General features: G+C 40.6%; 1 protein-coding gene across 3 annotated transcripts; it reads left to right on the top strand.

The window, feature by feature from the left end:
- The first annotated feature begins 155 nt into the window (after positions 1–155).
- Positions 156–27,902, top strand: LOC118125512 (hyaluronan and proteoglycan link protein 1). Of its 3 annotated transcripts, none has more exons than XM_035184177.2 (6): positions 156–272; positions 17,908–18,040; positions 20,526–20,689; positions 21,946–22,144; positions 23,104–23,406; positions 24,078–27,902. In XM_035184177.2, exons 2-6 carry the CDS (start codon positions 17,935–17,937, stop codon positions 24,365–24,367), a joined length of 1,062 nt encoding a protein of 353 aa, XP_035040068.1. In that variant the 5' UTR covers positions 156–272; positions 17,908–17,934; the 3' UTR covers positions 24,368–27,902. The 3 variants fall into 3 exon arrangements, with proteins under 3 accessions (XP_035040068.1, XP_035040066.1, XP_035040067.1); XM_035184175.2 differs by lacking the exon at positions 156–272 and adding an exon at positions 316–597; XM_035184176.2 differs by lacking the exon at positions 156–272 and adding an exon at positions 17,294–17,418.
- The last annotated feature ends 47 nt before the right edge of the window (positions 27,903–27,949 follow it).

A 27,949-nucleotide genomic window follows, 5' to 3' on the forward strand; every position in this document is an offset into this window, starting at 1 on the left:
GCTGACAGCACACGGGAAGCAGCTAGATGCACAACCACTCTCCAAATCAAGCCTGTCATTAGATATTGAGCAACCGGGGCTGTGCGCGTGAGACCTTGCCCTAAATGGGTGTGATGCATCTGTTGAGATGTGTCACAAAACAAAAACCCAAAGACCGCAGAACCACTTCAAGTCCCGCGGATTCCCACCGCAGTGAAGTGAGGCAAATTGCCAAACCCTGCAGACACGGGCACGAAAGGATCATCTGTCTCATCCTTCACATCTAAGTCCAGGTATAAACATTCAGATACACACCTGCAAATCTGACAGGAGGTTCCACGCACACACATTTGTCAGCGTCTTGGCGGAGGGCAGAGCGCAGCCTCCTCTCATCCCTGTGCGTAAAAAACACAAAGACGCAGGGAGGCGTGCGTCTGGTCGCAGCTCTGTGCCACACTCCGCTAGCTCTCAGAGGAGTTGGATCTGGTTTGATCTGCCAAGAGACGGGAAACATCCACACCGCCTGCTTCGTCTTACCTTGACGTGCGTAACCGTTCTGCGCTTCAGACCGCACCGCTGGAGAGTTTAGACTTTCACCGCAGCGCAGCACTGAGAAAGGTAAAGTAGGATTTTTATGTTATTTACGAGGAGAGATATTTCGGTAAAGAATGCTTGTCAATAAATTATTGTCCCTCTCTTGTTGGAAGACGGTTGCGTGCTAAACAGAGGTGACTGGTGACATATTTACTGACTGGTGAATGATCTTAGTCACAGCGGAGAACCACAGTTGAGATATGTGCCATGAAACACAGATAAGTGCATGGCCAGAGCCAAACCAGGGACACTGCGGTTAAAGGTGAGCAGTTTTGTAACTAACTCAGAATCAGTCTGAAGTATTTGTAAGAATAATACATAATGTTATAAAACTTCAGATCATTGTACAAGACAAAACAAGACACTGTCAAAAACAAATACATTACACCACTACCACTATCACAATCTTAATAATTGCAATAGTCTAAGAGCAGAAGTCCATCGGGAAAATACGTCCATAGAGCAGCTTTGCTACATACTTTATAAATAAATATAAAATAAAGGAATTCAAATGTGTAGTTAAATCATTGACGTTATCACTGATTAAAAATAGTCAACCAATACTTGTTGACAGCCTGTGAAGTTGATGGTTTAAATCATGGATTTCTGCGGATTGACGCCCAGCTTGTTCTGTTAAGTGGAGCAGTTTTGTGCAAACTACAGATTGTATGTGAGATAGAGTCGAAGTCTCAAAACAGACCTGGCTGATGCCCCGTGGATCCAAGTGTTTTTGTTCTCAAATTGTTGCAAAAACAAGTAATGTTGTCATGCTGTGTAGTAATTGCTTTTGGTGGAGTTGATACACACGTGTTGATATGTATTTCCACCACAGTATTAGATTTATTGGAAAGGGCAGATTTGGTGGTTTTGGGGTCCTCTTCATAGGTGACTCCCTTTTGCCATTTTTCTCACCTTTTCACCAATGTTTGGGTACTTTACTTGACTTTACTTAAGTATTATTATTTTCTACTTAGATTTTACAGCATATGATCGATTAAAAACACATGGAATCCAATTTATAAAGTAGTAACACTTGGCTCCAGCTGTATAGTTACAACATTAAAGTGCTTCATAAGATGTTTATAGACTATAGACAACAAACTGTCAGTGTCCTTCTACGACCACAGCTGCAGTTATGATAATGGCTTCATAGTTTATGCCAGTTTTCAAAGAGTTGCTGAACCCATCTCCTCAAATGTGAGGACAAACTGAAAATAAATATACATTCTAGATTAACTATGAAAACAACCATTACTTCCAGTTGTACACATATAACTAGCAATACTCGTAATACTTTCACTGAAATGTACGTCGCAGAGTTTTTGACCACTGGTTGAACTTTAGGGAAATGTGTTTTACAAGTGGTTGCCTGTTTGCTTGCATCATACATTAACATGTACAAGCCCAGTAACAAGCAATGGAAGGCAATGGAAGAAAAAGTGACAATGCACAGTTTTTAAACATTAAAAAATGTCCATTAAACACTTAATATACATGCAATTTGTTGTGGTGACAAACACTGCAAATATAACTGTTTACCAGAAAAACCCACAGGGCACCGCTAAAGGGGCTTTATAAGTTTTGGCGTTTGCTTCATAGCCAATTTTAGCATCAACAACTTTACCAATTTATTGGAGATGCTCTATCAGAGAAGTTAAGCATCAAACTTTCATCAAGACATGTCTCCAGAGGTGGATGGCAATGGAAATGTTAACTCTTGTTTTGCTTCTATTTCTATCTTGTATCCCTCATATATTATTTGCTGGTCTTGTCACTGTCTAGTTTCCCCTGAAGAATTAGCATTTCTTTGCAAAACTTACAAATAGCTTCCTTAAGTAAAACTTTGAAAAATGTTACTTGCTAATTTTATCTTCCCTCGTCATCCATCAGTGCAGACGATCATATTTGTGAGAATAAACATAATTGTGGTCGACCATATTGTGCAGTTGAGCCCGAGAGATTTGGAGTCGAGAAAATCAGGGCTGTGAGCGACACTCAGCCCAACAACCCCTCTCTGTGTGTGTGCTGGCTTAGACTTGGCGGCTCCACCCTGACCCCCACCCATTTCCCCCGCACCCACCCACCCACCCAGCACGCACGCACGCACGCACGCACGCACGCACACACACACGCACACACACACACACACACGCACACACACACACACACACACACACACACACACACGCACACGCACACACACAGAGACTGTGGGCTGCAGTGGCTCATGTCATCATGTCAAACTACCCCCCAATTGAAAAGAGGGGTGATTCTGTGCAGTGACATGCACACATGCACAGTCAACTTCAATTAGTGTAAATTAGTGGTGACCAGGAAACAACAGGTCCAATGAATTTGTGGCTGTGTGGTCACATTAACATGTGTTGTGTGTTTTTTCTGCTGTGTGCAGGGCTGTGTGGGTTCAAGTGTTAATCAAGAAGAGGTCTCTGTATTTCCCTCATGAATAGAACTTTCTGTTGTATTGGGTGATGTGTTTGCTACTGGCTGGACCTTTGAAGGCAATGTTGCTCTATATACTTGTGCGTGTGTGTGTCTCTTCACCACTATTTGTGTTGCAAACACTCAAGGACACGTTTTCTGAACGTTCTCCTGTTTAACAGGAATAAATGAAGCAAAAACATTTATTCAGAGAGAAAGATGCATACAGAAAAAATGAAAGTGTAGAAGAAAACACTGCTGTCTGGGTTCTGAACACAACGCTACTTGTCCACTGTTATTTCTCCAATTGCTAATTCATTTGGTTATCACCATGTTATTATGAATGAGAGGATTGATGGCCAAACCTACTGTACCAGGGCAAAATACAAAATAAGCCAGAATGATCTATTAGAGCATATTTCATATTGGTTGAATTGCAAGTCAATTGTAAAGCACCAACAATAAGACACATTCTTTACATGCTGTTGAGCAGGTGTACCGTTTACAATGTTTGGAATACACCTGTTACATTTGGTGACATGTTCCTTCATTTCCAAGAACATACACAAATAAATTTGGAGTCAATCCCAAACACTTCCTGTCATGCTGCTCCAAATCCTCACCAGATCTAGAACAATATGCTGTTGACAAAAGTTCCCGAAAATGCAGAATTTCCTCATGTAGTAGCAAAGTTTGATAAGAGTGTCTCCATTGCCTCCATTGCCTCCATTGCCTCCATTGCTCAGAGTTGGTAGGACACATTCGTCGGCCGCATTTCGAGGAGCCTTCAAATCGGGACAGCCTAGTCGCGCAACTGTGTAAATGTAAATGTGGCTTCCGAAGGATGCGGCTCCTGACTTGAGACACAGTCTTTTAGTCCTACATTGGACAGAGCCAAGCTAGCTGTTTCCAACTATTTCCAGTCTTTATACTAAGCTATGGTAATCTTCTCTTGACTTCATCTCTTGGGAATGTCTTGGGAACTGCATTTTTTTCTAGTCATCTGTAGAAAGCAAGAAACCCATGGAGGAGAGAAAAGAGATGTAGCCCTCAAACTCACGGTATGAACCTGTTTCATATCACACATGACACTGTGACCAGTACTGAACCTTAACCTCTGGCTTTCCCCTCTGACACTATGAGAGGAGGCATAAATGTGGCTCTGAGGTTTCTACGTTCTTTTTTTCCCTGTTAAAAGTTAGATTTTTTTCCCTTACTCTTGTTGAAGGTTAAGGGCAGATGATGTCACACCTTGTTAAAGCCCTATGAGACAAATTTTGATTTGTGAATATGGGCTATACAAATAAAATTTGATTGATTGATTGATAAAGAACCCTGCATACGCAGACCATCTCCATCTTCAAAACACTCAACCCGTCTGGGATGAAGATACACATTAACTTTAACTGTATGGCTCTCCTCAGGGTCAAGGAAGGCAGTTAGAAGAAACAGTGATGCGGTTCAGTGAGGGTAAAAGTTGTAAATAACCTCCCCACCCTTCGTGGGGAGAGAGGTAAGCGATGGGAGGAGGGTGACGTGTTGAGACTCTCGGCTCTTGGAGTGTCATATATCCTGAAAATGGTGTCTGGTCTACATGCTCTGCTGGCATTATTGAGAAATTCAGAGGTTTTATCTTGAGGACAGGATTTTTTTGCTACTTAGATGGGAATGAATCTGTCCCTGTATACTAAAATATTAGCGGAGATGAAGTGAAGGACATGTAGACTGCTACTAACCAACTGCCATAACTCAAACTTGAACAAACTTAAATTTGACCTGATGATAGGTGCTTGATTAAACAAGGAGGGGAAGTCAGATAATCTCCAAAGTCAAAGGAGAATTCATCCTCAGAGGAGCATGACTGTCTCAAGGGAATGTAACAATAATCCATCATGTAATTGTTGGGATCTTTCACTTTGGACCACATTGGTGGACAACATCTTTAAGATGTCCTGCTAGCACGATCCAAAACCCCAAGCCACAGAGTCTTGGCTGGAGTCAACATTTAGACATTTCCCACAGTATCAGAGTAATTGATTGTTGTGTATGGGCTAAATATCATGCTGCATCTCAAACACATCCGTCATAGGTGGAGCAGTCTGTGGTTGGGCTGTACTTCAGCAGAGAGCAAACAAAAGGTTAGGAGCAAATGGCTCTGCCTCCCGGATCCTGACTGTTTTCAGAACATCAGTGTAGGACTTCAGATCCGAGCTGCGGGACAACGCTGCCAGAATGTGATTCACAAGCTCGCAAATGTTTGGGCAAACATCTGAAGATCGGGTGTAGTCAACTCAACTGTGAAATAACAGACTGCAATAGGAGTGTGTACGTCTGTTTCAAAATAAAGATTTGTTCTTTCAAAAATCAAGAACATTTCACAATTGTTTTTCCAACATACATGGACCAATTTTCAGATCCTCATTTACAAGGTTTCTAACCTGTAAAACAAACTAATACATACTTTATTGATCCCAAGGGAAATTTTGTTGAACTAATATCATTCCCTGATTCATCAATAGAAAATGCAATCTTGGCACAACTATGTTGGTTTGGAATCAATAAACCAGATGAATAGGTTTGGAACCTTTACTTCATTTGTGTGTGTGTGTGTGTGTGTGTGTGTGTGTGTGTGTGTGTGTGTGTGTGTGTGTGTGTGTGTGTGTGTGTGTGTGTGTGTGTGTGTGTGTGTGTGTGTGTGTGAGACTGACTCATACTAAACTACAGTGTGAGTGTTAATGGTGATGAGGGAACATGTCACCTAGAGCAACGGTACGGCTCACAGGTGTGTTTTAATAGTTTTAAAAACAATGGAGGTATAAGATAGCTTTGAACCTTGTAACTGGGAGACATTCACTATTAATGGAAAACAAGTTTGCTGTTACATTTTATATTTTAGTTCAAGAAATCATATGGAGCGTGCTGATTGGTCATTAGAGCCCTTAAAACATTTCCTGATTCTTGTTTTTGCACTGGCCACGGAACCTGCCATCACAGACCTACTGTGCTTCAGACTAAGGACTCTTTGTAGCAGCCAAGGTGGTGTGACGGTGACGCAAAAATCGGTTGGTAGGCGGTGAACTGGTTTGAACCCGCCACTTTAACCACTGAGGAAAATACATGCGCTGTTAAATGAGGAAACATACTGAGCTATTTGTGAATACCCCAGGCTGTGTGTGTACAGCTGATCCCCCACCTACATACATACAAATGCATACAGTACAAGCTTTTAACAAATGTCGGCGTGCATGGTTACGTCGGACTTCTTTTCCAAAGCATGTGCTGAATATAGCGTCTTACCTGCATCACTTCCCATCAACTTGAGAGCCGCCCACGGAAAAGCGTTGTGAGTAGAGGAAATGCCTCATCACACACTAGAGGTTTGGTACCAAAAATGAAGCCTGTGTTTGGCAGGATAGAGGTTCCATGTTTATTTAAAGAATGTCACAGAACTTCTCCTTCATTATGTATAATATATTTATAGCAGAGTTTTGATGAAACTTTTGTGAACTGTTTTGAAAGACCAAATGTGTCGATTAGCTGAATCTCTGCAGTGACAGTCTTATCTGTTTAACAGGAGTATCAGTGTCAGCTGGGTGACCTGAAATGTTCTCCAGAGTATTTACGTCATATCAGATAGATATCCCCTAGACAGCAGCACATCACTGTGTACATGACACAACCAGAACAGCCTCCTTTGAAATGTTGTGTTAACTCTTTTTTGTGTTTATCTGTAATTGTGTAAATGTGATGTCAAACATCGATTCCACAGTCATCCCAAATAGTGCTTGTCGGATCATCTAGCAGAGCCTGTGCCACATACACACAGGGTCTTACAGGAGTAAGACCCTGAAAGAACGTCTGAAAGAGACACAAAACCACCACAAACCATTTTGCCGGTTTTGTGTGGCTTTGTGGTCATTTTGTGTCTCTTTGTGGTTAGTTTGTGTCTCTGTGTTGTTATTACGTGAGTCATTGTGGTGGTTTTATGTCTCTGTGATGAGTTTATGTGTCTTTGTAGTAGATTTGTGTGTCCTTGTGGTTGTTCCATGTCTCTTTGTGGTAAGTTCATGTCTCCTTGTAGTTGATTTGTGTATCTTTGTGATTGTTTTATGAATCTTTGTGGCTGTAAATGTCTCTTTGTTATTATTTCATGTCTCTTTGTGGTCGTCATGTGTCTCTTTGTGGTTGTTTCATGTCTCTTTGTGGTTGTTTTCTGTCTTTGTGCTCGTTTTGTGTCTTGTTGTTGTTGTTTGTGTATCTTTGTTGTTGCTTTGTGTCTTTTTGTGGTTGTTTCATGTCTCTTTGTGGTTGTTTTGTGTCTTTGTGCTCGTTTTGTGTCTTGTTGTTGTTGTTTGTGTATCTTTGTTGTTGCTTTGTGTCTTTTTGTGGTTGTTTTGTGTCTCTCTGTGGTCATTTTGTGTCTCATTGTTGTTGTTTGTTTATCTATTGGTTGTTTTGTGTCTCTGTGGTTGTTTTGTGTCTCTTTGTGGGTGATTTGTGTGTCTTTGTAGTGCTTTGTGTCCCTAGGTCATAATTTTGCTTCTTTGTACATGTGCTATGCAACTTGTCAAAGAATCAATCCAGTTACCCAAGTTTTTTAATTCTTTACACTACGTCTGTCATTTTTGACATGAACCACAGTTTACAACAATGCAGCGTGATTGGACTTGTGCTGTCATCTCCATGTCTTTCTAGCAGCTAGTTGAGTTTATTATTAGTAAAGTTCCATCAATCAAGTGCTGGTGATCTATTACTAAACGTCAAAAATGTCCTTTTGGTCAATTACTAAATGGCTTTGGTTTGCTGTTTTTAATCACAATTGCCAGTACATGATAATGTATTGTACAGACCATCTTCACTAATCACAAGTTGCCTCATGGGGCTTAATAAGGTGCAACATCCTCAGCTCCCTCGACTTTTTTATTTCAGAGAGAGCTGCAAGTGAGGAATCCCTCTTCCTCTCCCGGTGTAACAGGCCATAGTATACCCCCAGTCCGGACTATACCTGGGGTTAAAGGGGCCTAGGCTAGATTATACCCTGGGTATATTATGGCCTAGGCCAATTCATACCCCTCAAGCCAGATTATACCCCCATGATATCAGTAGTGTTGAGTGATATACACAAGAATTACTTAATTTTTCAACATTTTATTGGGGGTTCAGCTTTGTCAGGTAAGTTAAGTGAGAAAGCTAACTGACTTAAATCTTAAAACTCTAAAACATAGACTTTTATTACTTCAACCAGAAAAACTGAAAAAATATTAGACTTCCACAAAGATCAAAGATTACTACGTCCTGAAACTTCAACTTCTAAGACTAGCAAGTCCTCGCTACAATATAAAAGTTCAATTTTCCCCTTATGTTAAATATATTTTTTAATGTCAAAATATTGGTTGGAGAAATAGAAGGGACAGTTTATCCCCTGGGTATACTCTGGCCTGGGCCAAAGTATACCCAGGTTTAATCTGGGCGGGGGTTAATTTGGCCTGTTACACCGGGACTGATAGAAGTGCAATAAATGCCGCATGCAGAAAAACACATCAACAACATAACAATATTTACAACATTCATTAGAAAAGACAGTGTGTAACATAAATGGAGAGGTTTATCAATGTCTATATTTTTTATTTAAAGGAAAATGTCAAAAGGAAAGTTTAAAGCCGACTCTTAAACATAGAGAGGGTGTCTGCCTCCTGAACATAAATGTACTTCACATCGTTGCTAGTTAACATCTGGTTTAATCAGTCATGGCTCCTCTCTATCATGTCCTCCTGGGTCTCTAACTAATCTCTGAGGTTTTTTGACATTTCACACATAATTTCTTGTTCCTCTGAAGGAGGTTTTGTGGGGGTCAAGTGGCCACTCATCCCCCTCTGCAGCTTCATCGTATATCTGTCAATAGCCTCAGGAATGTTCTCAAGTGCTAGTTTGCTAGAAACTAAAGAATTTGATGATTTTTAAGTACCTATATGAAATATTTGTGTAGGTGGCTGTGTCTGACGAGATAAAGCGGGTTGTCTTTCTAAAGAAAGGTGTTGGTGGTTTGATCCTTGGCTCCTTGGGCAAGACACTGTCGCCCCAAATTATCCCTCATAACGCTGCTGTTTAAATGTTTTATTGTGACTTGTACTGCAAGATTTGTGTTTAATTATTACATTTTTAAGCAAAATCATCAGCTGTGTTGCCGTGTATTTCTGCCTTGTCATTTTATCAGGCCTGAGTGGAGTTTTGAATCCCTCGTAGAATCAATCCATTAATGAACTAGAATGTCACTCAGCAGAGCACACACTGTACCTCTGCCAAGGCCCAACAGTCCCCTTAAATTTAATCAAGCTGCAGCGGCTGTGGCTGAGGGTATAGCGAGGTCGTCATCTAACCAGAAGGTTGGCGGTTCGATCCTAGTCTTCCCCATCCGAAGTGTCCTTGGGCAACCCCAAATTGCCCCTAAATACAGACCATTTATCATATCAGTTCCCTAAATATGCCAGATTTTGCATTATACCCTGGGTAAACAGTAAACATTTGGACCCATACCACAGCCTTCCACCAATTTTCATGTAATCTTGAAAACTTTGTAATAATTAACAGTGAAATGTATGCAGATTGGAAAAAGTGTGATTAAGGGATTGAAGAAAAAATTGTGTCCGATTTTCTCAGATTTCTCTATTAAGCGTTAATTTATCCAGTCCTATTTTGGAGTTTTAAACTGGAAATCAAAGTGTATTAGACTGCATGTAGAGTTAATACAGGTATGAAACACTTGGCAAGTGTAAAAGGGCCCTATGTGCAGCACAGCTTCCAATCGCAGCTTAGTTTTACTTGTAGGACACAAAGAAAGACAGGGACGCATTCTTTAATAAACAATCCCTGAAATTTGGTTATTCAAGTTGTCTTTTATAAATTCACACTATGTGAAAGGGTAACATGAAGTAATGATGCACTTCCATAAGTAATGGACATGCAATGCACCATCCCAAATGTGGATTTAATTAGGTCAAATCAGAAAATCGTGTTTCACAGTAGGACTAGGTGCATGTAATGTAGAGATCAGAGGTGATAGAGTACAGCGGCAATAGGCTACATCCACACTAATATGTTTTAGGTTTAAAACACATCCTGGCTGCTACGTTTATGCCTGCTGTCCACACTTCTACAGAGTTTACTGATTGATTCTTATCAGTAATGACTCGATTGTAAACACTTACAGTCAGTAACAGTTCCACCTCACCATCGGTCCAAAAAAGAAATCCCTGCTCTTGCTTTTACCATTGTTGTTTTTCGTCTGTAGTATTTTCAGTATCTAAGCAACCTAATGCAGAGTAGACGATCAGCTTCCTGTTTACACTGGCACACGCATGCCCAATGTATGTGAATGGTCAATAGGTATATGTTTTCATGTGTAATAGTATGGATGGGGATCATTACTGATGCTGAGCTAAAATGCTCCTATAGACAGAGATTGTGTTGAAAACATATTAAAATGGATGTAACCTCATGAGAAGAGGGTGTGTGAGATGAATATGGTCCTCAGCTGAGCAAATGTTTTATTTGCCCTGAAAGTATGTGAGAGTCAACCAGAGAAATGTCCCAACTGTAACCTCAGCGTGCATTGGGAAATGTTTTCTCTACGCTGCACTGAATTCCTTGCTTCAATATTTATCTGAAGCTACACACGGATTGGTGCAAGAGGTTACATTTGAGCAACTCTGAGCTTGGCTGATTGGCTGCTACGTGTGGTGATTTCAGAAACAGGCACTCTAAGAGCAGGCATGGTGCAAACTTATTCTCAACAAATGAAAAAACATGGCCAAGTGTAGTGAATCTTGAATTTACATGCATCTGCCCTGTCTTATGTTAGACGTTCAGGCTTCTACTGGTGACATGGTGTTGGCGTGTTTTCTACTCACTCGTTCAAACCATCAAACCAGTATCAGGCTTTTATAAAGGTGGAAGGAGGGGTATACGTCTGGGCATCTGTGGCTGAGGGGGTAGAGCAGTCGTCCTCTAACCAGAAGGGCGGCGGTTCAACCCCAATCTTCCCTATCTGCATGCCAAAGTGTCCTTGGGCAAAATACTGAACCCCAAATTACCCCCATACAACAAAAGGGTGAATGCCAAAATAAAACTTTTACTGTAAAGCGCTTTGAGTGGTCATCAAGACTAGGAAAGCGCCATGTAAATACAGACCATTTACCTTATACTGGGGAATACTCAGTCTTTGTAAAAAGTTATAAAACCAATCCACTTTCAACCGTTTGACCCTGGATCCTGAACTCTGGGGCATTTCATTATTCTGTGTCTCCCTCCCAATGACTATAAATCATAGCATCTGGTGTACAAGGAATCTACAACTGAGGGCTTTCGTCACGAGCTGCAGCGGCGTGATGCACATTCAGTGCTATTGGCTGCTGTTAACGCCAATCAATATTCACGACAACTCCCTCTATAGCTTTGTGTTTCAGAGGACACATGTACACATTAGGGTCTTTAAAACACAAAGCCCCAAAACAGGGCACGTACATTCACATGTAAAATCAGGGGCATGCCCATTTAATGTGTCTTTTGTTAAGATAAAAAAAGAAACAACTAAACTTTGATTAGTTGTCATGTGTACATTTGTCTTGCAGAAGGTTATTGAGCCATTAATGTCTGAAAGAGCTCTGTGTTTATCATCTGGAAAGGAGGTTTAAGGTCGTATAAACATGGCTCTAATGGACCATATTACCGAGAAGAATTGCTTTTCTGGTGTTAACAGAAACGCTTGACTCAAGACAAGAGCATAACCAAACAAGGAATGGAAACTCTGTGTTGGTGCCAGCTGTATTTCTTTGTGATGGTTTAACCTGAGAGTTTGATTGTCTCATTCTAAAAGGGGGCTTTTTAAATCCTGTAGTTCCACTTCTTAAAACAGCTTACATATTTACATGGAACACACACTGACACCCAACCTCAAAGGATTACACGTTAACATACTGACTGTGCAACCTTAAGGAATGATTCATAAGCGATTGCAAGCAGCAGTACACATAACTGTGGAAACCCCTTTAAGGGCCCAGCTGCCAATCGGTTTTATGTTACCTCAGTGTGAGAGCAGTTTTATTTTGTTTGACCCTTGTGGCTGTTGTGAGAACACATTCAAACATTTGTTGTGGTTAGTTTTTTTGCCAGTAAATGACATGATTTATTTGAGTTTTGTCAAGATCTGGGACCTTATTGACCTTACAAAGCAGCCACATTATCGTTTGTAAATATGATAATAAACTGATTTGGAATGGCTGTGACACATGAATGACAATACTCAAAGTTAGAAAAGAGGGAAATGTCATGTTCTGTGAAGCGCTGAGTTTGTGCTCTATAGTACTACATGTTTCAGTCTTTCATTACACTATATGGTATAATATTATGGTAGCGTCGGCATTGAGAATAAGTCTGATGGGATTTACTGAACTGTAGTGTATTGCACTGGGTTGCTTTGTGATTTCTGTAATAATTTGAATGTCCTACAAATTATTACATCAGTTTGAGATCATTTTACACTACAAGAGACAGCCAACTTGAACAGCAACTTGCTGAATGTCAAAGCAGATTAGAACCATATTCAGCTGTGGATAGTTCAAGCGGAATGCAGGTTTCATCAGAAGTCATGGGCCATGGGGTTTTTGTGATAATGCATATATGGTAAAACAAACAAACAAAATGCAGCATTTGAAGACTGATCTGGATGTTGATTACCATGGTAGCAGAAGCTATAAAGCTTAAGAGAAATTCATGACTGAAAGCCTGGTGATAATGTTCATCCTTTAAAAAAACATGATAAAGATCCAAATGTCCACCTGAATGTCTGGAGTCATTGTGGTGGCAAGGAAGTGCATCCGGCTTGATGAGCTAATTTAGCTCAAACTTATTTAACCCTGAGTCAGATCATAGTCAGAACACATACCCACCATAACTAAACCATTCCAGAATTATAGCTATTATTATTATTAAGCAAATCATACTAAAAGTGAAAAACCAAGAAACCAGAATCTGATTCAACCCAGAAAAAACAATGCAGGTTGGAAAATGCCTCAAGAATCTACAACCACAGCAGGGGCTCAATGAGAATACACAATGGTGATTTGAGCAAAAAGCTAGCAGCATGTGTACGATTTTTTTATGTTAACTACGTTCACCATCTAATTTTATTTTGTTAGCATGCTAAGATGTGCTAATTAGCACTAAACGCAGTAGCTGTGTCCTAGCGGCCATCTTCTTCTTCTATGCAGACCACGAAAGCTGCCTCCTTTGTGGGCCCTGCTGACCGAAAAGTCTGAACTAAACTGAGATGGTGCATTCTACGGAGGACATTTTAATGCCCCTTGTTTTTTAAAATATGTACCACAAGCTGTTCGGTTGTGTTGAACCCTGATACAATTAAAAGTGTAAGCAACGTCCGATCTTCACAGTTCCTCACCGAAGCGCATTGAGTTCCGGGGCCCATGAAGGATCTACCTGTTGGAGCCTCTGTTGCTCCGGAATGAAAGGATGCATTGTCGGACGCATTTGGTCTTCGAAATGGGCCTAATCGTACGGCTGTGACGCAATCCGTCTTCAAATGTAGCATAAGGATGCGGTCCCTCAATTGGAATACAGTTAGTATACAGCTGAGGCTGATGGAGGTATTTGATCATAAACCAAACTATTGGACAAATTCAGTCACCAAAGTTTGTACAGTTCACTCTGGGGGAAACATTCATGTCTGAAAAGTTGTTTAAAACCACAAAATTACAACCCATGATGGCTCTAGTAGAAATGTCAAGAAATCCCCAAAGTCACAAGGATTCATCCTCTGGAAAACATGAATGTCTGTACAAAATGTGTTTCATGGCAGTCCATATTATAGTACTGTAATAGATGAGTCGGAATCAAAGTGGTGGACCAGCCAACTTTACTAAAGCTGTGCTGCTAAAGTGGCTAAAAAAGAGCCAGCAGGGTTTCAGGGTCATTTTGTTGGCTGATATCATCTGTAAGTTTTGCAAATGATTTTGGTGAAAAAATATTACTATCTCTACTGACTTCATGATCCCAAACATGCCAGCACATACACTCTATGACTACACAAATTGCTGTCCTTTCAAAATAAACAATTGTCACCACAGTATTGATGTGTGTATGTAAGTGCATGTGTTTGAACTGGCCCGGTCACAGATCCCATCACTTACTTGGCATTCAGGGCCTGGGAGGGGTCCCTCTGTTCTCTGTAGGACAACAGATTACTTCAGCTCCATCTGCAAACTATTTCTGACTTTACCAGTAACTGAGTCTGATCTCATCTGAGCGAGAAGTGTTTTCTTTTTCTTGCTCTCCTTTTGTTTTTGTTTTTTAAAATAAATATGAGATAATACTTGGCTTGTGAACATGAATGTTTGCAAGTTTCATGCAAGTTAAGCCAGTATGATAATCTGACACTGGAGTGATGTAAGTTTTGTGAGTCAACTTGTTATCTGATTTTGTCTCTTAATTTAATCTCTTAATCTTTAAGTGTCCCCCATATGTGTTATTATAATTTGATGAATGTGTTAACACTATTAATTATAGAAAACATTGTGATCCTGGAATGCTGTATTTTAATTAGCCTCTTTTTTCTTTTTGCATTTGTACCACTAACACTTGGAGTGTTGAGAACTGGACATCTGAATAATTTATTTATTGCTTTTGGCTTTGTAATTTAACTTTTCCATTGAGTTGCTAACTGAATTTATGATTGATTTTATGATTGATTGATTTTAAATTTGCAAGCCAGTACCAGCAATGCAAATATGGTGAGTTGTGACCACTTGTGATCGGATCTCACTTCACCGCTCTGTGAGAGTGAGCGAGCAAGTCAGGATGGAGGAAGGAATGAATGTATGAATATTAATTAATATATATAACATTTAATATAACATATGATAAGCGCCAGTTCATAGGTCAATTTATGCGGTTGAGTTAATTTTCGGAGGCCGACCATCATATCCAAAAAATTAACTGACAAATCGCCAAATGGCCTAAAAAAAAAACAACCGACGTTGGAATCTATCTTGTAAATTCCCCAACCCTAGTGTTATCCATTTGAATCTTCACTGGAAAATGAAATACAAAGAAAAATAAATCTTGGCATTCGGAGGCTTGAGTCCTCTTGCAGTGGCCGCAGGTTTGGTTCCAACCCGCCCCTTTGTTGTGTGTCTTCCCCATTTTCTCTCCCCATTTCACACTTGTACTGATCTATCAATGAAGGCCAAAGGGCCCAACATGATCTTAAATAAATGAATAATACAACAACTTGACAACTCTGATGGCCGGGGTCACGAGGTATGTGAGGCCCATACGCAGCCAAAAACATTTCCCTCAGAGTGCCTCATGTGTTAATGCTCTGCAGACACAAACTGATCCAGACATATGTCCTCAAACACACACACACACACACACACACACACACACACACACACACACACACACACACACACACACACACACACACACACACACACACACACACACACACACACACATGTTTGTACTTCTATCTGAGTGAGGACACTCATTGGCATAATGCATTCCCTAGCCCTAAACCTAACCATCCAAACTAAATGCCGAACCCTAACCCTTAACCTAACCTAAACCTAATTCTAACCCTAAGTCTTAACCCCCAAACAGTCCATTAAAAGTGGGTCAGAAAATGTGGAGTGGCCAAAATGTCCTCACTTTCCCAAAATGTTTTCAAACTGGTTCACACCAAGATAACTGTAAAAGAGCACACACACACACACACACACACACACACACACACACACACACACACACACACACACACACACACACACACACACACACACACACACACACCTGGACTTTAAAGACCTGGGCCTTGTTTACCCTCCACACAGATGGAGGCCGAGGAATGATGTCACTCTGGAGGACACATGTAGACCTTTTGTAGAGATCGCAGACGCAGTGACACATACTGCTGATGTCTTATCCATGTGGTGGTTCTCCTTCACAAACAGTTGAATAGGTCTGAGTTAACAACTGCTAATGGAGCTAATAGAGCTTGAAACTTCGATTCCCCTGCATCATTTTTGCTGCTGCAGAGTCCTCTCAGCCCTCACCCCTCCCTCCATCCCTGCTGTAGATTTTTTTTCTAGCTGTATCTCTGTGGCATCACCTCCCTCCATCCTCATTTCACACATCACCTGCTCCCCGGCTGCATGTCCTGCAGAGAACAGTCTGACTCAAACTTTTTCTCCTCTTCAAAAAGGACACATCACATCTTTCCCCACTCACTCCCCGTGCTCCATCGCATTATCACCCCATCCTGGTATGCGTAATGACTATTTTCAGGTAGGGAGGGGTAAAGAGTGATGTGTGTGTGTGTGTGTGTGTGTGTGTGTGTGTGTGTGTGTGTGTGTGTGTGTGTGTGTGTGTGTGTGCATGCGCTGCAGGGTTATTCTGCTGACTGCAGGAACTGCACCTGGTTGGGGGGGGGGGCAGCGCATCAGCATTTTGGAGAGGGGGGTGAATGAAGATAAGGGTGGGAGGGGGAATTGTAGAAGGGATCAAACCAAATCCAAATGACTGGCCCCTCACATGCATACTATCACCAAACTCACACACAAGCCTTACACCAGCACACTATGGAAGTCCAGGGCTGCCCTTATTTAAATGAAGATGATGGTTTCAAAAATAATTTCTGTTTGCATTTAACTTTTTTGAAAAGGTCATTTATAAAGTCAATAACAAAACTGAATCTGACTCAGGAAGGATTCATGTCACATACACACTCCCAGGTGGGAACTAATGATTCTGATTATTCCGACACCACATGAATGCACCATCTACTGTATATGAACTGTCACAGGCTGCATGCAGCCCAGATACGTGCTAGATGCCAAGAGTATCTGAAGAGTATTCAGCGACCAGGAACGCACGAAGGTGAAAGTTTGATTATTGAGAATTGATTAGATTTTCTTTTTCCAAACATCACATACACACACAAACAGAAAATTTGATTTGGATTCGATTAAACAATTTAGTTTCATTACTGGCATCCCTGAAGTTCCATAAAACACACCCTTTAAGTGGAAGTAAGATTGTGAATCCTGTTCTGTTTGGAATTTGTGTGCGTGTGTGTGTGTGTGTGTGTGTGTGTGTGTGTGTGTGTGTGTGTGTGTGTGTGTGTGTGTGTGTGTGTGTGTGTGTGTGTGTGTGTGTGTGTAGAGGATGGGCTGCAGTGTGAGAGTGTGTGTGTGTGTGTGAGAGTGAATGAAGCCCGAGGTGTGGGGGTGACGCTGCATTGTGGCAGAGTCTCTCAGTGAAGTTGTGGACTGTCAGTGTCACAGGGACATGCTGCTTCCTCACGCTGCTGGATGACAGAATATTTATTGCACAGTATGTACAGTATATACTCAGATTGTGTGTTTGCATTGCGGTGTTATTCAGTGTGTTGCCACCATGTGTAGTCCTGTGTAATGCGTAGCCTCACATGGGACGTCCGGTTTGTGCATCAAGGACAAGTTGTGTTTTCTATAATTTCGTTGTAATTTTTGTGTTTTGAGAATATTTGAGCAACTTAGTTAAGAAAATGTGAGGTGTTGTGTTTTTGGCTGCAGATGTGCTAAGTGTGAAGGATGCAGGATATTCTGCTCTGCCACAGTAACAAAAGCTCTGTCGGGAGGAGGAACAGTGCTGCAGAGAGAAACACTGTATCCCACTGAGCTGAGCTGCAGACCATGCTTACAAAATGAATAACGTTCCTTTCTCTGGGTCTTGCACTGACAGTATGTGATATAACTACAGGAAAACTCTGTCCTCAGCATCATGTTACTGTACGTGCTGAACTGTAACCCCCCCACCCTCCCTCTCTCTGTGTCTCTGCAGTGATCAGACCCCAGTTGGTGAGTGAAGATGATTCCCGTGCTGATCTGTGTTTTGATTTCTCTGAGTGCAGCAGACAACGACTTAGACACTCTGTACCCTGAACTGGAGCACTCCAGAACCATCTATGTCACAGGTGAGTGGACGTTCACTTTGCTTCTGTTGGAGGTTTCTTCCTCTTTAAAGGGAGCTTTTCCTTTTCCACTGTCGCCAAGCCATTTTCTCTTAGATTTTGCAAGGTCTTGCCCTTACTATGTAATGTGCACCAATACTACTGTATATTATACAAGTTGACAATATAACAATTAAAACTGAATTGTTAGAAATTATTTTGAGACCTTTTCCAGTATTGTTTTCTGTGTTTCGTTCGTGACACTCACTCTGCAGTGTCGTTTGTTTCCTCAGTTTATCAGTGTGTTGTGCCTGTGGCTCGCTGATAAGGCTGCTATGTGAGGGATTATTGGCTTGGTGTGATATGGATTGTCTATCTCATTTGGCTATCAGAGAGGGGATTTACACATGAAAATGTTTTTGTGCACTTTAATCATTGTGAAAAATAGTTTTTTTAAGTTTAGATTCTTCACCCAAACATTTAGGACAAAAACAATAAAAATAAACTACAGAGAATCCTGCTGTACTGTATATGTGCCCAGCTCAATGTTGTTATGTTGAGAGGAGGAGTGGCCCAGTATAATGCAGTGGGTAGTACTGTTGTCTCACTGGTTTCCAACCTGGAGGACAGACAGGGCCTTCCTGTGGGGGTTTCCTCTAGAGCTTCCTCCCCCAGTCCAAAAACCCAACCTGTCCAGGGTGTACCCTGCCTGAAAACCAACAAATGAACTAATAACTAGATAAGTAATATCTAATTAATAACAAACAAACAATTGAATACAAGCCAATTACCAACTATTTAATAACACAGTAAACTAAATCACTCCCTAAAATAGACAATAACTAACCATTGAAAAAACAAACAATTGTTTTTAATGATAGATAACGAATAAATAAAGTAACTATTGGAAAAATACTGACGTGTATGAATCATGTGATTTATCATCGCGTCAGATGTGTGTGAGATAATGAGATTGGAACATTTTTCACATTAACACATGAAACTAAATGTGACATTTCCACATGGTTTTCCATCATCTTAGCTTTGACTGCAGCTCTGTTAGTCCCTCCATCTTCCTCTGCTGCGGTTAAATGGCAGCATCTAGAGGATTGGCTCCACCATTGTTTACCTTGATTAGCCGACATCTAATATTCAGATTAATTTTTTATTTATTCTTTAGAATTTGAAATACATTTAGACTGAAAGCCTACCCACATGGTATTCTCAACTCATGCTCAGAAAAGCTCTTCCTGAACTATTCCTTTAAGATCTGGTAGCCCTTAACACCAATATCTCCTGAGATTGGATCTGTGCTGCTCTGATAGGTGAAACAAATCGATAAATGTTATCTCCAGGAGCAGTTAAGTAATGTCCTACTGTCTGACATCCTGCCGGGGAAACAAGTGATCACCAAAAAGTCAAACCAAATGTACAAAATGAAAGAATTGCCTGTGAACACAAGAGTATTTATATTTGCATGTGATCTGCTGCTGAGACCTCCAGCCTCGGTCACAGGGTTTTCACATTGGTTTGCTCCTTGTGCTCTGCCTGACCAGCACAGCATGTCACTCTGCCTGCTGCATGAGCATGCATGTTTTTATCAGTCCAGCTGGTTAAAGAGCTAATGGCCCATTGATCCAATGTGTATAATGGATCATGAGAGTTTGCAGTTCCTCTGAACTGCTTCTTCAGCTCTAGCTCCTGAATCATTACATTACATGTCATTTAGCTGACGCTTTTATCCAAAGCGACTTACAATTAGCATCCATTAGAATCATCTCAGCAGTGACACTCTGCAGCCTCACCTCTAAACTGTACTGAGGTTTCTCTCATAACTTTCAGATTATCTCCTCAACCAGCGCAAACTCAGTCAGTTTAGTTTTTTTCATTTGATTGGTGATAATTTATTTATTATATATCTTATATTATCTGTTACTTTTTAGTAAGTTTGCAGATCTGTTGGTATTTATTTGATGATCTGTGTGTTTGGTGGCCATTCTTTTAGCTGAGTGAACATGAATGTGTCCTGGGCCACATATGAAAGACTGCCTACTCAGCTGACATCTTCTGACCAGTTTCATAATAAACCAAAATATTTTTACACTTCTAAGTGTTTCACATAAATTGATTTATTTAGGGCCACTACTACAAATATAGATTTTCTATTTCTTCAAGTGGACAAAGTCTTATTTCATTGTAAAGGTAGACACAGCTCATTGATTCACTCAGCCTCTGTTAGTCTCTCTCTCTCTCTCTCTCTCTCTCTCTCTCTCTCTCTCTCTCTCTCTCTCTCTCTCACCTTGTAAAGAAAGCAAATGGGAGTATTTGCAAAATGTTCATCTATTCCTTTTAACACTTATACTCTAGAACGATATATTGAATTTCATCAGCAAAATAAGACTGTTCTCAAAATGTGTGTGAGAGCATAGGTCCACACAGAGTGGCAATTGATATGTGCATTGTTTACGTGGATTTGTCTCGGATTTCTGAGTGTGCCTCTGTGTTGCAGAAAATGGCCCTCAACTTTCGGTGATGGCAGAACAGTCAAAGGTGGTGTCAAGGCGAGGAGGGAACGCTACCTTACCTTGCAAGATCCAAAGAGACCAATCACTGGCACCCAATCGCAAGATGAGGATCAAATGGACCAAGCTGACCTCAGACTACCTGAAAGAGGTTAGTGGTCACTTTATTACTGGCAGATAGTTGAATCTGCGTCATGTTTTTTAAAATTCAATTTCTCAAATTGTACCTGTATTCATGTATGTCACAAACGTTTAATGCTGACAGTGAAGGTTTTTTTAAAGGTTCGGTGTGTAGAATTTAGTGACACCTAGTGGTGAAGTTGCATGTTGCAGCTAAATGCCCCTCATCTCACCCTCTCCTTCTAAACATGAAAGAGAACCTGTGGCAGCCTTCAGTTGTCATAAAAACTCAAAAGATGTTTAGTTTGTCCAGTCTGGGTTACTGTAAAAAAACATGGCGGCCTCCATAGCGAGAACCCGCTCCAGATGGAAATATAAAGTATTTAAATATAAAGGGCCCATTCTCGGGTAAAGAAAAGAACAATTTAGACAATTTAGATGAAACCCACTAGTGAAAACATACCTAGGATTATTTTTATATTCAATTTCCTTTTCACCTAAATCTTACACACTGGACCTTTAAATCATTTAACAGTGAACGTAGGTGTTCATTTTGTCTGTAATTAGTTTGCCCTTAGCAAGCCTTTTCTGGGAGAACGGGCTGCAATGCAAATGCGCAGTACAAGCAAAGCTGGAACTGTTCCACTGATCCACAGTTGAAATGTGAACAATGCACTAGAAAAGAGAAGAATGTAAAGAATGCAGGTCTAAAATATAATTCTAAATGTTCTTTTGGCCTCAGAGAAACATTGTGGTAAAAACAATGAATGTAGAGCTGCTATTTTAATTACTGATTAATCTGTTGATTAAATATATTTTAAAACTATAATCCTTTAGTCTATAATAAGTCAACCCACCTCAAGTGTTTTGTTTTGTCCAAAAACTAATGATACTTGTGCAATTCATCAAAATAGTTTTAATCAATTTAATTACTTCTTTATACAAATAAGAAAACTAATATATCTTTTTAAATGTGACAAAGCTGACATGTCACTTGTGCCCTTAGAAGACCCAACCAAAAACCTGATTTTCTTTAGACCTAGTCATATCTATCAATGTGCTCGGTTTCTAACTTTAACCACAATCTGAATTTAGGCCTGAACAGAGCCCTATTTTCTGCTGCCTAACAGAAAGTCACATGCTGATCTTTTTATTAAGTTGTCAGTTGATGCTCTGGATTTCATAATTCTTATCCCCCTTGCCATTTTACAGGAGTAATGTTCGGCACTCAATTTTGGAGCATAGGATCTTGGCATCATGAACTCACTGCTCTTCATCTTGCTCTAGGTGGATGTTTTTGTTGTCATGGATTATCACAAGAGAAGTTATGGCAGTTTCCATGGACGGGTCCACCTACAAGGCTCTTCTCCCATGGATGCCTCTCTGGTCATCACAGAAATCACCCTGGAGGATTACGGGAGATATAAATGTGAAGTAATTGATGGGCTGGAAGATGGAACAGTGGTGGTGTCTCTTGACCTTGAAGGTATGATGTTTGGGTAAAGCAAGTCTTTACAATGGGGAAGAATGAGAACGTTTCATGAACTGTCCAAAAATAAAACGTCTATTTAACTTCATTATATTGTAACAGGCTGCAGTGGAGCTAAATTTAGCTCCAACAGCAGAGACTGCTTGGGGGAATGTCAGGAGCAAGTGTTTTCTGTAAGCATAGCGCACATCAGTGTCAGAGCAGCTTCATTATGCCTGAGAGGAGCCAGAGACATCAGCCGTTACTGCCTGAAACCAGAAACGCTGGCAGCAGGCTGACATAGAGAAATGTGCTTTCACTCTCTGTCATTAGGTTCAATCTTAAGATTTAATTGAAAAGCCCAGAGGATGGATCCCAAGCAGTTCTCAGACGTGAACACTTGTGCAGAGAATGTCCACACAATTGAGTCCAGACAGCAGGAGATTCTCCGGACAGACACGTTCACAACAACACAGAAGTCTCTGGAGCGTTCAGAAGAGAGGTAGTCCAGCATTCAGAAGCAGCTCATAACGAATGAATTCACTGTTTTCGTTTATAGCACATTGACACTGGCATCGGGCCCTTTTAACAAAAGCTCTCTTGACATCTTCGTCTGTTTCTTCTACGTGCATAACACCGCTTTTGCATCCTGAGATATTTGTTTCTTTATGTGTTTTTCAGCTTTGTAAATGTTGTGTGTTTGAAACATCATCGCAACTACTTGCTCGCAGTGTATCCTCCTGAGGATCTCCTGCTGTTTTCTCATTGGGGCATTATCAGAGTTTTTACCAGGGGGCTGGCAGGAGAAACTCTTAAAAAACATTTGTGTTCTCACATACAGCCCCTCCGGACAATGTCAGGAAATTATTCAGAATTCAGAGCATGTCCGAAAGCAGAACCAGTTGTATCTGATTACTGCAGGTAAATCATTTCTCTTTCTCTGCTCTCTTTTTTCTTTTTCACAACTCTCCATATAGGGGTTATCTTCCCATATTATCCCCGCCTGGGTCGCTACAACCTCAATTTCTACGATGCTGTGCGGGCATGTCATGACCAGGATGCCATCGTGGCCTCCTTCGATCAGCTGTATGATGCATGGAGAGGAGGGATGGACTGGTGCAATGCAGGCTGGCTGAATGATGGCACGGTCCAATATCCCATCACCAACCCCAGGGAACCATGCGGCGGCAAGAACACAGTACCAGGCATTCGCAACTATGGCCTGAGAGACAAGGACAAGAACCACTACGATGTCTTCTGCTTCACCTCCCATTACAAAGGTAAAGGACTTTAACTATACTCTCTAACTGTGTGTTTGGTTTTACTATTATTTCACCAAAGGACAATTATCCTATGAAAACAAGGAGGCTGAGGGGTCAAACCACTCCCACTGTTGGCTGAACAAAGAAAAGTTACTCACTGAGTTTGCCCGGAGTGTCTCTGTGTTTGACATGTGTCTTCTTGCAATGCAAGCCCTCTTTCATTACTACAAGTAAAGGAATTCAACCAACAGTGGGTTTCACTTGAATTGTATAGATGGCATGCTTCAAGGTGACTTAGGATAGAAAAACCCACTGCAGCTGTAAGTTTCTGATACATGTAAGATGGGTGATATACTTGCTTTTTATCCAGACATTAGCCCAGACAACCAGATGTGTCGTAAGTGTGATACTGGCTATGTTTTACCAGTGAACTTTGCATGTTACTGGAGTATTCCACCACAAGTTTTACCAAACACCTTTTCAACTTTGTACTCTTTTCATTCTTCATAACATCTAAGCAGCCACATGTTCAGCATCTCTCTCATGAGTATAGATTACAGTGTCATCTGCATATAAGAGGATTATTGTCAGTAGATTGAAACATTTACTCTTTTCTGTACATATTATGCTTTATTATCATATTTTATTGCACATGATGTTTTTATCTACATTTCTTTCTATCTACCTAGGCCGGTTCTACTACCTGATCCATCCCTCTAAGCTGACCTATGACGAGGCCGTCAGGGCGTGTCAAAAAGATGGTGCTGAGATTGCCAAAGTCGGCCAGATGTACGCCGCCTGGAAGCTGCTGGGTTATGACCGCTGTGATGCTGGCTGGCTGGCCGATGGCAGTGTCCGTTATCCCATCTCCAGCCCCCGCCGGCGCTGCAGTCCCACAGAAGCTGCCGTCAGGTTCAGCGGCTTCCCCGACAAAAAGCACAAGCTGTACGGAGTGTACTGCTTCAAGGGCAACAACTAAAACACAAAACAGACATACAAACAACCTGCGCACACGGACAGCACACATTAGCATGCACACACACACACACACACACACACACACACTAGTGAGAGAAAAAGAGACAACAAATGCATTCAAACTGTGATAATTTTTTCATGGAAACCTTATGACATTACTGTCATGTCATGTTGCTTTGTAATCTTGGACCCGATACTCTATGAGGGTTGGATTACACATATTATTTAATCAATAGAGTGCTTCAGGGATGATGTGTTTTTATAAGCCAATGCAGATGTTAACATCACACTGGTTCCCTCAAGAAAATAAAATAAATAAACAATTGGATTTTACCATTCATTTTATGATTATTGTAATGAGCTCTTTTAAAAACAAAAGTTCATGATACATGTTTTGTTCCCCAAAGAACATTTTTGAAGTCTAAATACAATCCCCAGAAGTAAAAGGCTAATGTTAGGGTATAAAGCAACTACATCATGTACACACAACTTTAACACCACCGAGCTTCCAACTTGTAAGACACGTAACTCTTAGAAAAATCATGAGTGGGTGTGTACTGATGTAATTTATTCATGAAATTAAAAAAACAAACACAGACAGACTTCAGGGCCAAGGTACCGGTAGTGCAAAAATACTAACTTATTTCTGGAATATAGGACTCATTCCTGCAGCACTCTATGCATTTGAGAGGGGTGGGTTGATAGGGTGGGCTACAGCCATACTGTCTTTCAAGAATGGACTAGGCATGTGAAGTAAGAAGGAACCACGCATATAAACTGAGAACAATTTAACAGCAAAATGTCTCATGGTTGGAATGATACTTTGGGCACTTATCTTGTTTTATTCAAGACCAGGAACAACTGCAAGCCATGAAATGCAGCTGAAATGAGGCGTCAACAGAGGTCGCTAAGATCCTCTCAAACTTGTCAGATAGGACCACAAGCCTAGCACAACCAAACTGATCGTTGCTGTCCATTCTTAACAAGGTGCTACGACTGGTACTTTGTACTTCATCATATCGTCCAGTATTTTAGGTTTTTATACAAATGTGTTGGACCAAACATCAGTCTCATCACTAAAATTATTAGAAAAAGCAACATCCAAATGTTAGCATTGCTTGTTTTCTAAGTATGTAGAATGTGATTATCTGAAGATGTATTTCTGTTAATGAATATTTTTTGATATACTGTCGAATTATTTACATAATTTTTTTTTGTCTTTCTTGCCAAACTATCCAAGTCGCTTTGGTTTACATAAACAAAAGTGGTAAAAGTACAAAAATCCACAGTCCTAAAAGAAGACGTTGATTTTGCACTGAACATAAAGAAGATATCTAGAAAAGAGGATGAGGCAAACAATAGTTCATCTTATCTGGCAATAGAAGATTCCTTGCAATATTAGGAAACGTATCGTGTTGCAGAATAGTTACAATGAAGTAGACCTTTGTGGCTGTATCTCTGTTTGGCTTCAACTTCACAGCATGACATAGCTTCAACAAGCACACAGCAAAGTAGCTCTCAGTGTAAATCTACACACTATCTATCTAGCGCCTTGATAAACTGCTATTTTTGATACAAAGACTGTAGTTTCTTATAGTGAATGAGCAGAGCCAAAGCTTTAGACCCATTTGTGACCCCAACGCTCCAAACCTTACACGTGCAAATCTGAGAGGGACAATAGAAAAACATTATAATTTTACCTGTTATGCCGTAGTGGGATGTCTTTTAAAGGGTATTTTTGTGTCAGCACAGATTGGATTAAAGTGTTAATATTGCTCAGAACACACATTTGATCTTTATCAACTTTGTCAACAAAAAGTTGTGATGATTTTTTTTCATCGTGAAAATTATGAGTGAGCAAATGAACAATAAAAACAATATGATTTTCATCAAATGTTAATAACTCAACAATAATCTGATATGTGGATGAATGGACATTAGTTATTTTTGAACATTACAGGTGGAATGACGCTTTGTAGCTCCTGACAGCTCAGCTGCCCAAAACGTCTTCAGATGATGATGTAGTGGAGAGCAAAGGGAAAACAAATTCATGGGCTAGGTGCACAAACTGAAAGATTTAAAGGGAGCAGCAGCAAAACATCTGGGATAAACCATAAAAATAGACAGGACAGCACATTAACATTTATAAGAAGATAAGCTACGTAACAATATCAGGGGCTGTGGATGTAACATTACTTTCAGATGGTTGTCTTTGGTGCTTATTGGCTTCCCGAAGGAATGAGTGGTTTCAAATCTGGAAATCTGTTTTAACCGCTTCTCTCAAGCTAAACCCAGACATTGGACAGTATGTTGTAAAGTGAGTTAAAGACAGCCAAAGCCTCAAAATGGTTAAAACCTAAAAGTTAAGAATGAACAAAAAACTGTCAAACAAAACTAGACTAAAATGCCCTACTTGTTTGTTAATACAATGAATAAAAATTGCAAAAAATTGCAAAAAAATAAATCAGGTGCCATTATTAACACTGCTCTTTCTGGGCAGACAGTAGACACTGTTGAAGATTTAACCCACTTCTGGATGACAGGTAAAATAAACAACATGTTGACTTTTACAGAACAAACACAGAGTAATGTACAGAGCGCTGAGGTCACTGATGGGACTAAGCCAGGTTCTGAGTGAGCATGCTTTTCCTGGCAGCAACTGGCAACCTGATTGCTATCTCAGCTCTGAACTGGTCGACCTGTCTCTGGCTCACCGTTCAGACAAAGCAGCCAACCTGCAGCGGCCTGCTGAAGGAGACAGAAATACAATACATTCAAAATACCAATAATTCCTGCATGGAGGTGCTGAGGGCTTCTTCCATCGGGGGGTATCATTAACGGTGCACATTGATCATTTTTAGCACACCCAGTTCGAGCTTGCACAGACGCTGGTTGAGGTCATCCACCTGAGCCTGGTGAAGGGTGTGCAGAGAGTTTCCACGCTGAGAAAACAGTGACAGCTGGAAAACAAACCATAAAACTATGACTGGTTGTTTTTACATTTCAGTTTGAGTACGAATTAAACACAAGATGTAACATGTGAATGTTAATGTTAATACATCAAATAATTTTACAGGTGCAGATTGTGACTCATATCTGTCTGTTGATGATAACTGCAGCCTGCACCCGGTTAGCTTAGCATCGCATAAAGACTAGAAATAGATGGAAACAGCAAGTGTCCTGCTTCTAAAGCTGACTTATTGACTGAACTTAAACAAAATGTAGGTTGTTTATTAGAAAGCTTGAGAGATGCTATCTGTTTCCCCATAGTTCAAGTCTTTATACAGAACTAAGCAGATCACGCTTCATATTTAGAGTGCAGACATGAGAGTGGCATCAATCCTCTCGTGTAGCGCTCAGCAAAAAAAGTGAATACGCATATTTCACAAAATGTCTTTGAAGGTTTAAAGAAACAGCAAATCTATTGCCTTTTATTTTTCGTGTATTGTGTGACTAACTTTTCTCATCAGGAGCTAAGTTCATAACTGCACCATACAAGGGACCCAAAGACAAAGGACAATAAACGAATACATAAACTATGTCTCTGTCTCTGTCTCTTTACACAAGACTCACTGAGGTGACC

This window comes from Hippoglossus stenolepis, chromosome 18 (assembly GCF_022539355.2).
Source record: "Hippoglossus stenolepis isolate QCI-W04-F060 chromosome 18, HSTE1.2, whole genome shotgun sequence".
In the NCBI taxonomy this organism is placed as follows: Eukaryota; Metazoa; Chordata; class Actinopteri; order Pleuronectiformes; family Pleuronectidae; genus Hippoglossus; species Hippoglossus stenolepis.

Excerpts from the sequence above, each read along its gene's own strand:
- LOC118125512 (XM_035184177.2), top strand. The coding sequence starts at position 17,935 with ATGATTCCCGTGCTGATCTGTGTTTTGATTTCTCTGAGTGCAGCAGAC. Across the intron at positions 22,145-23,103 it reads GGTGTCTCTTGACCTTGAAG|GGGTTATCTTCCCATATTAT; the intron begins GTATGATGTTTG and ends CTCTCCATATAG. Across the intron at positions 23,407-24,077 it reads CTTCACCTCCCATTACAAAG|GCCGGTTCTACTACCTGATC; the intron begins GTAAAGGACTTT and ends CTATCTACCTAG.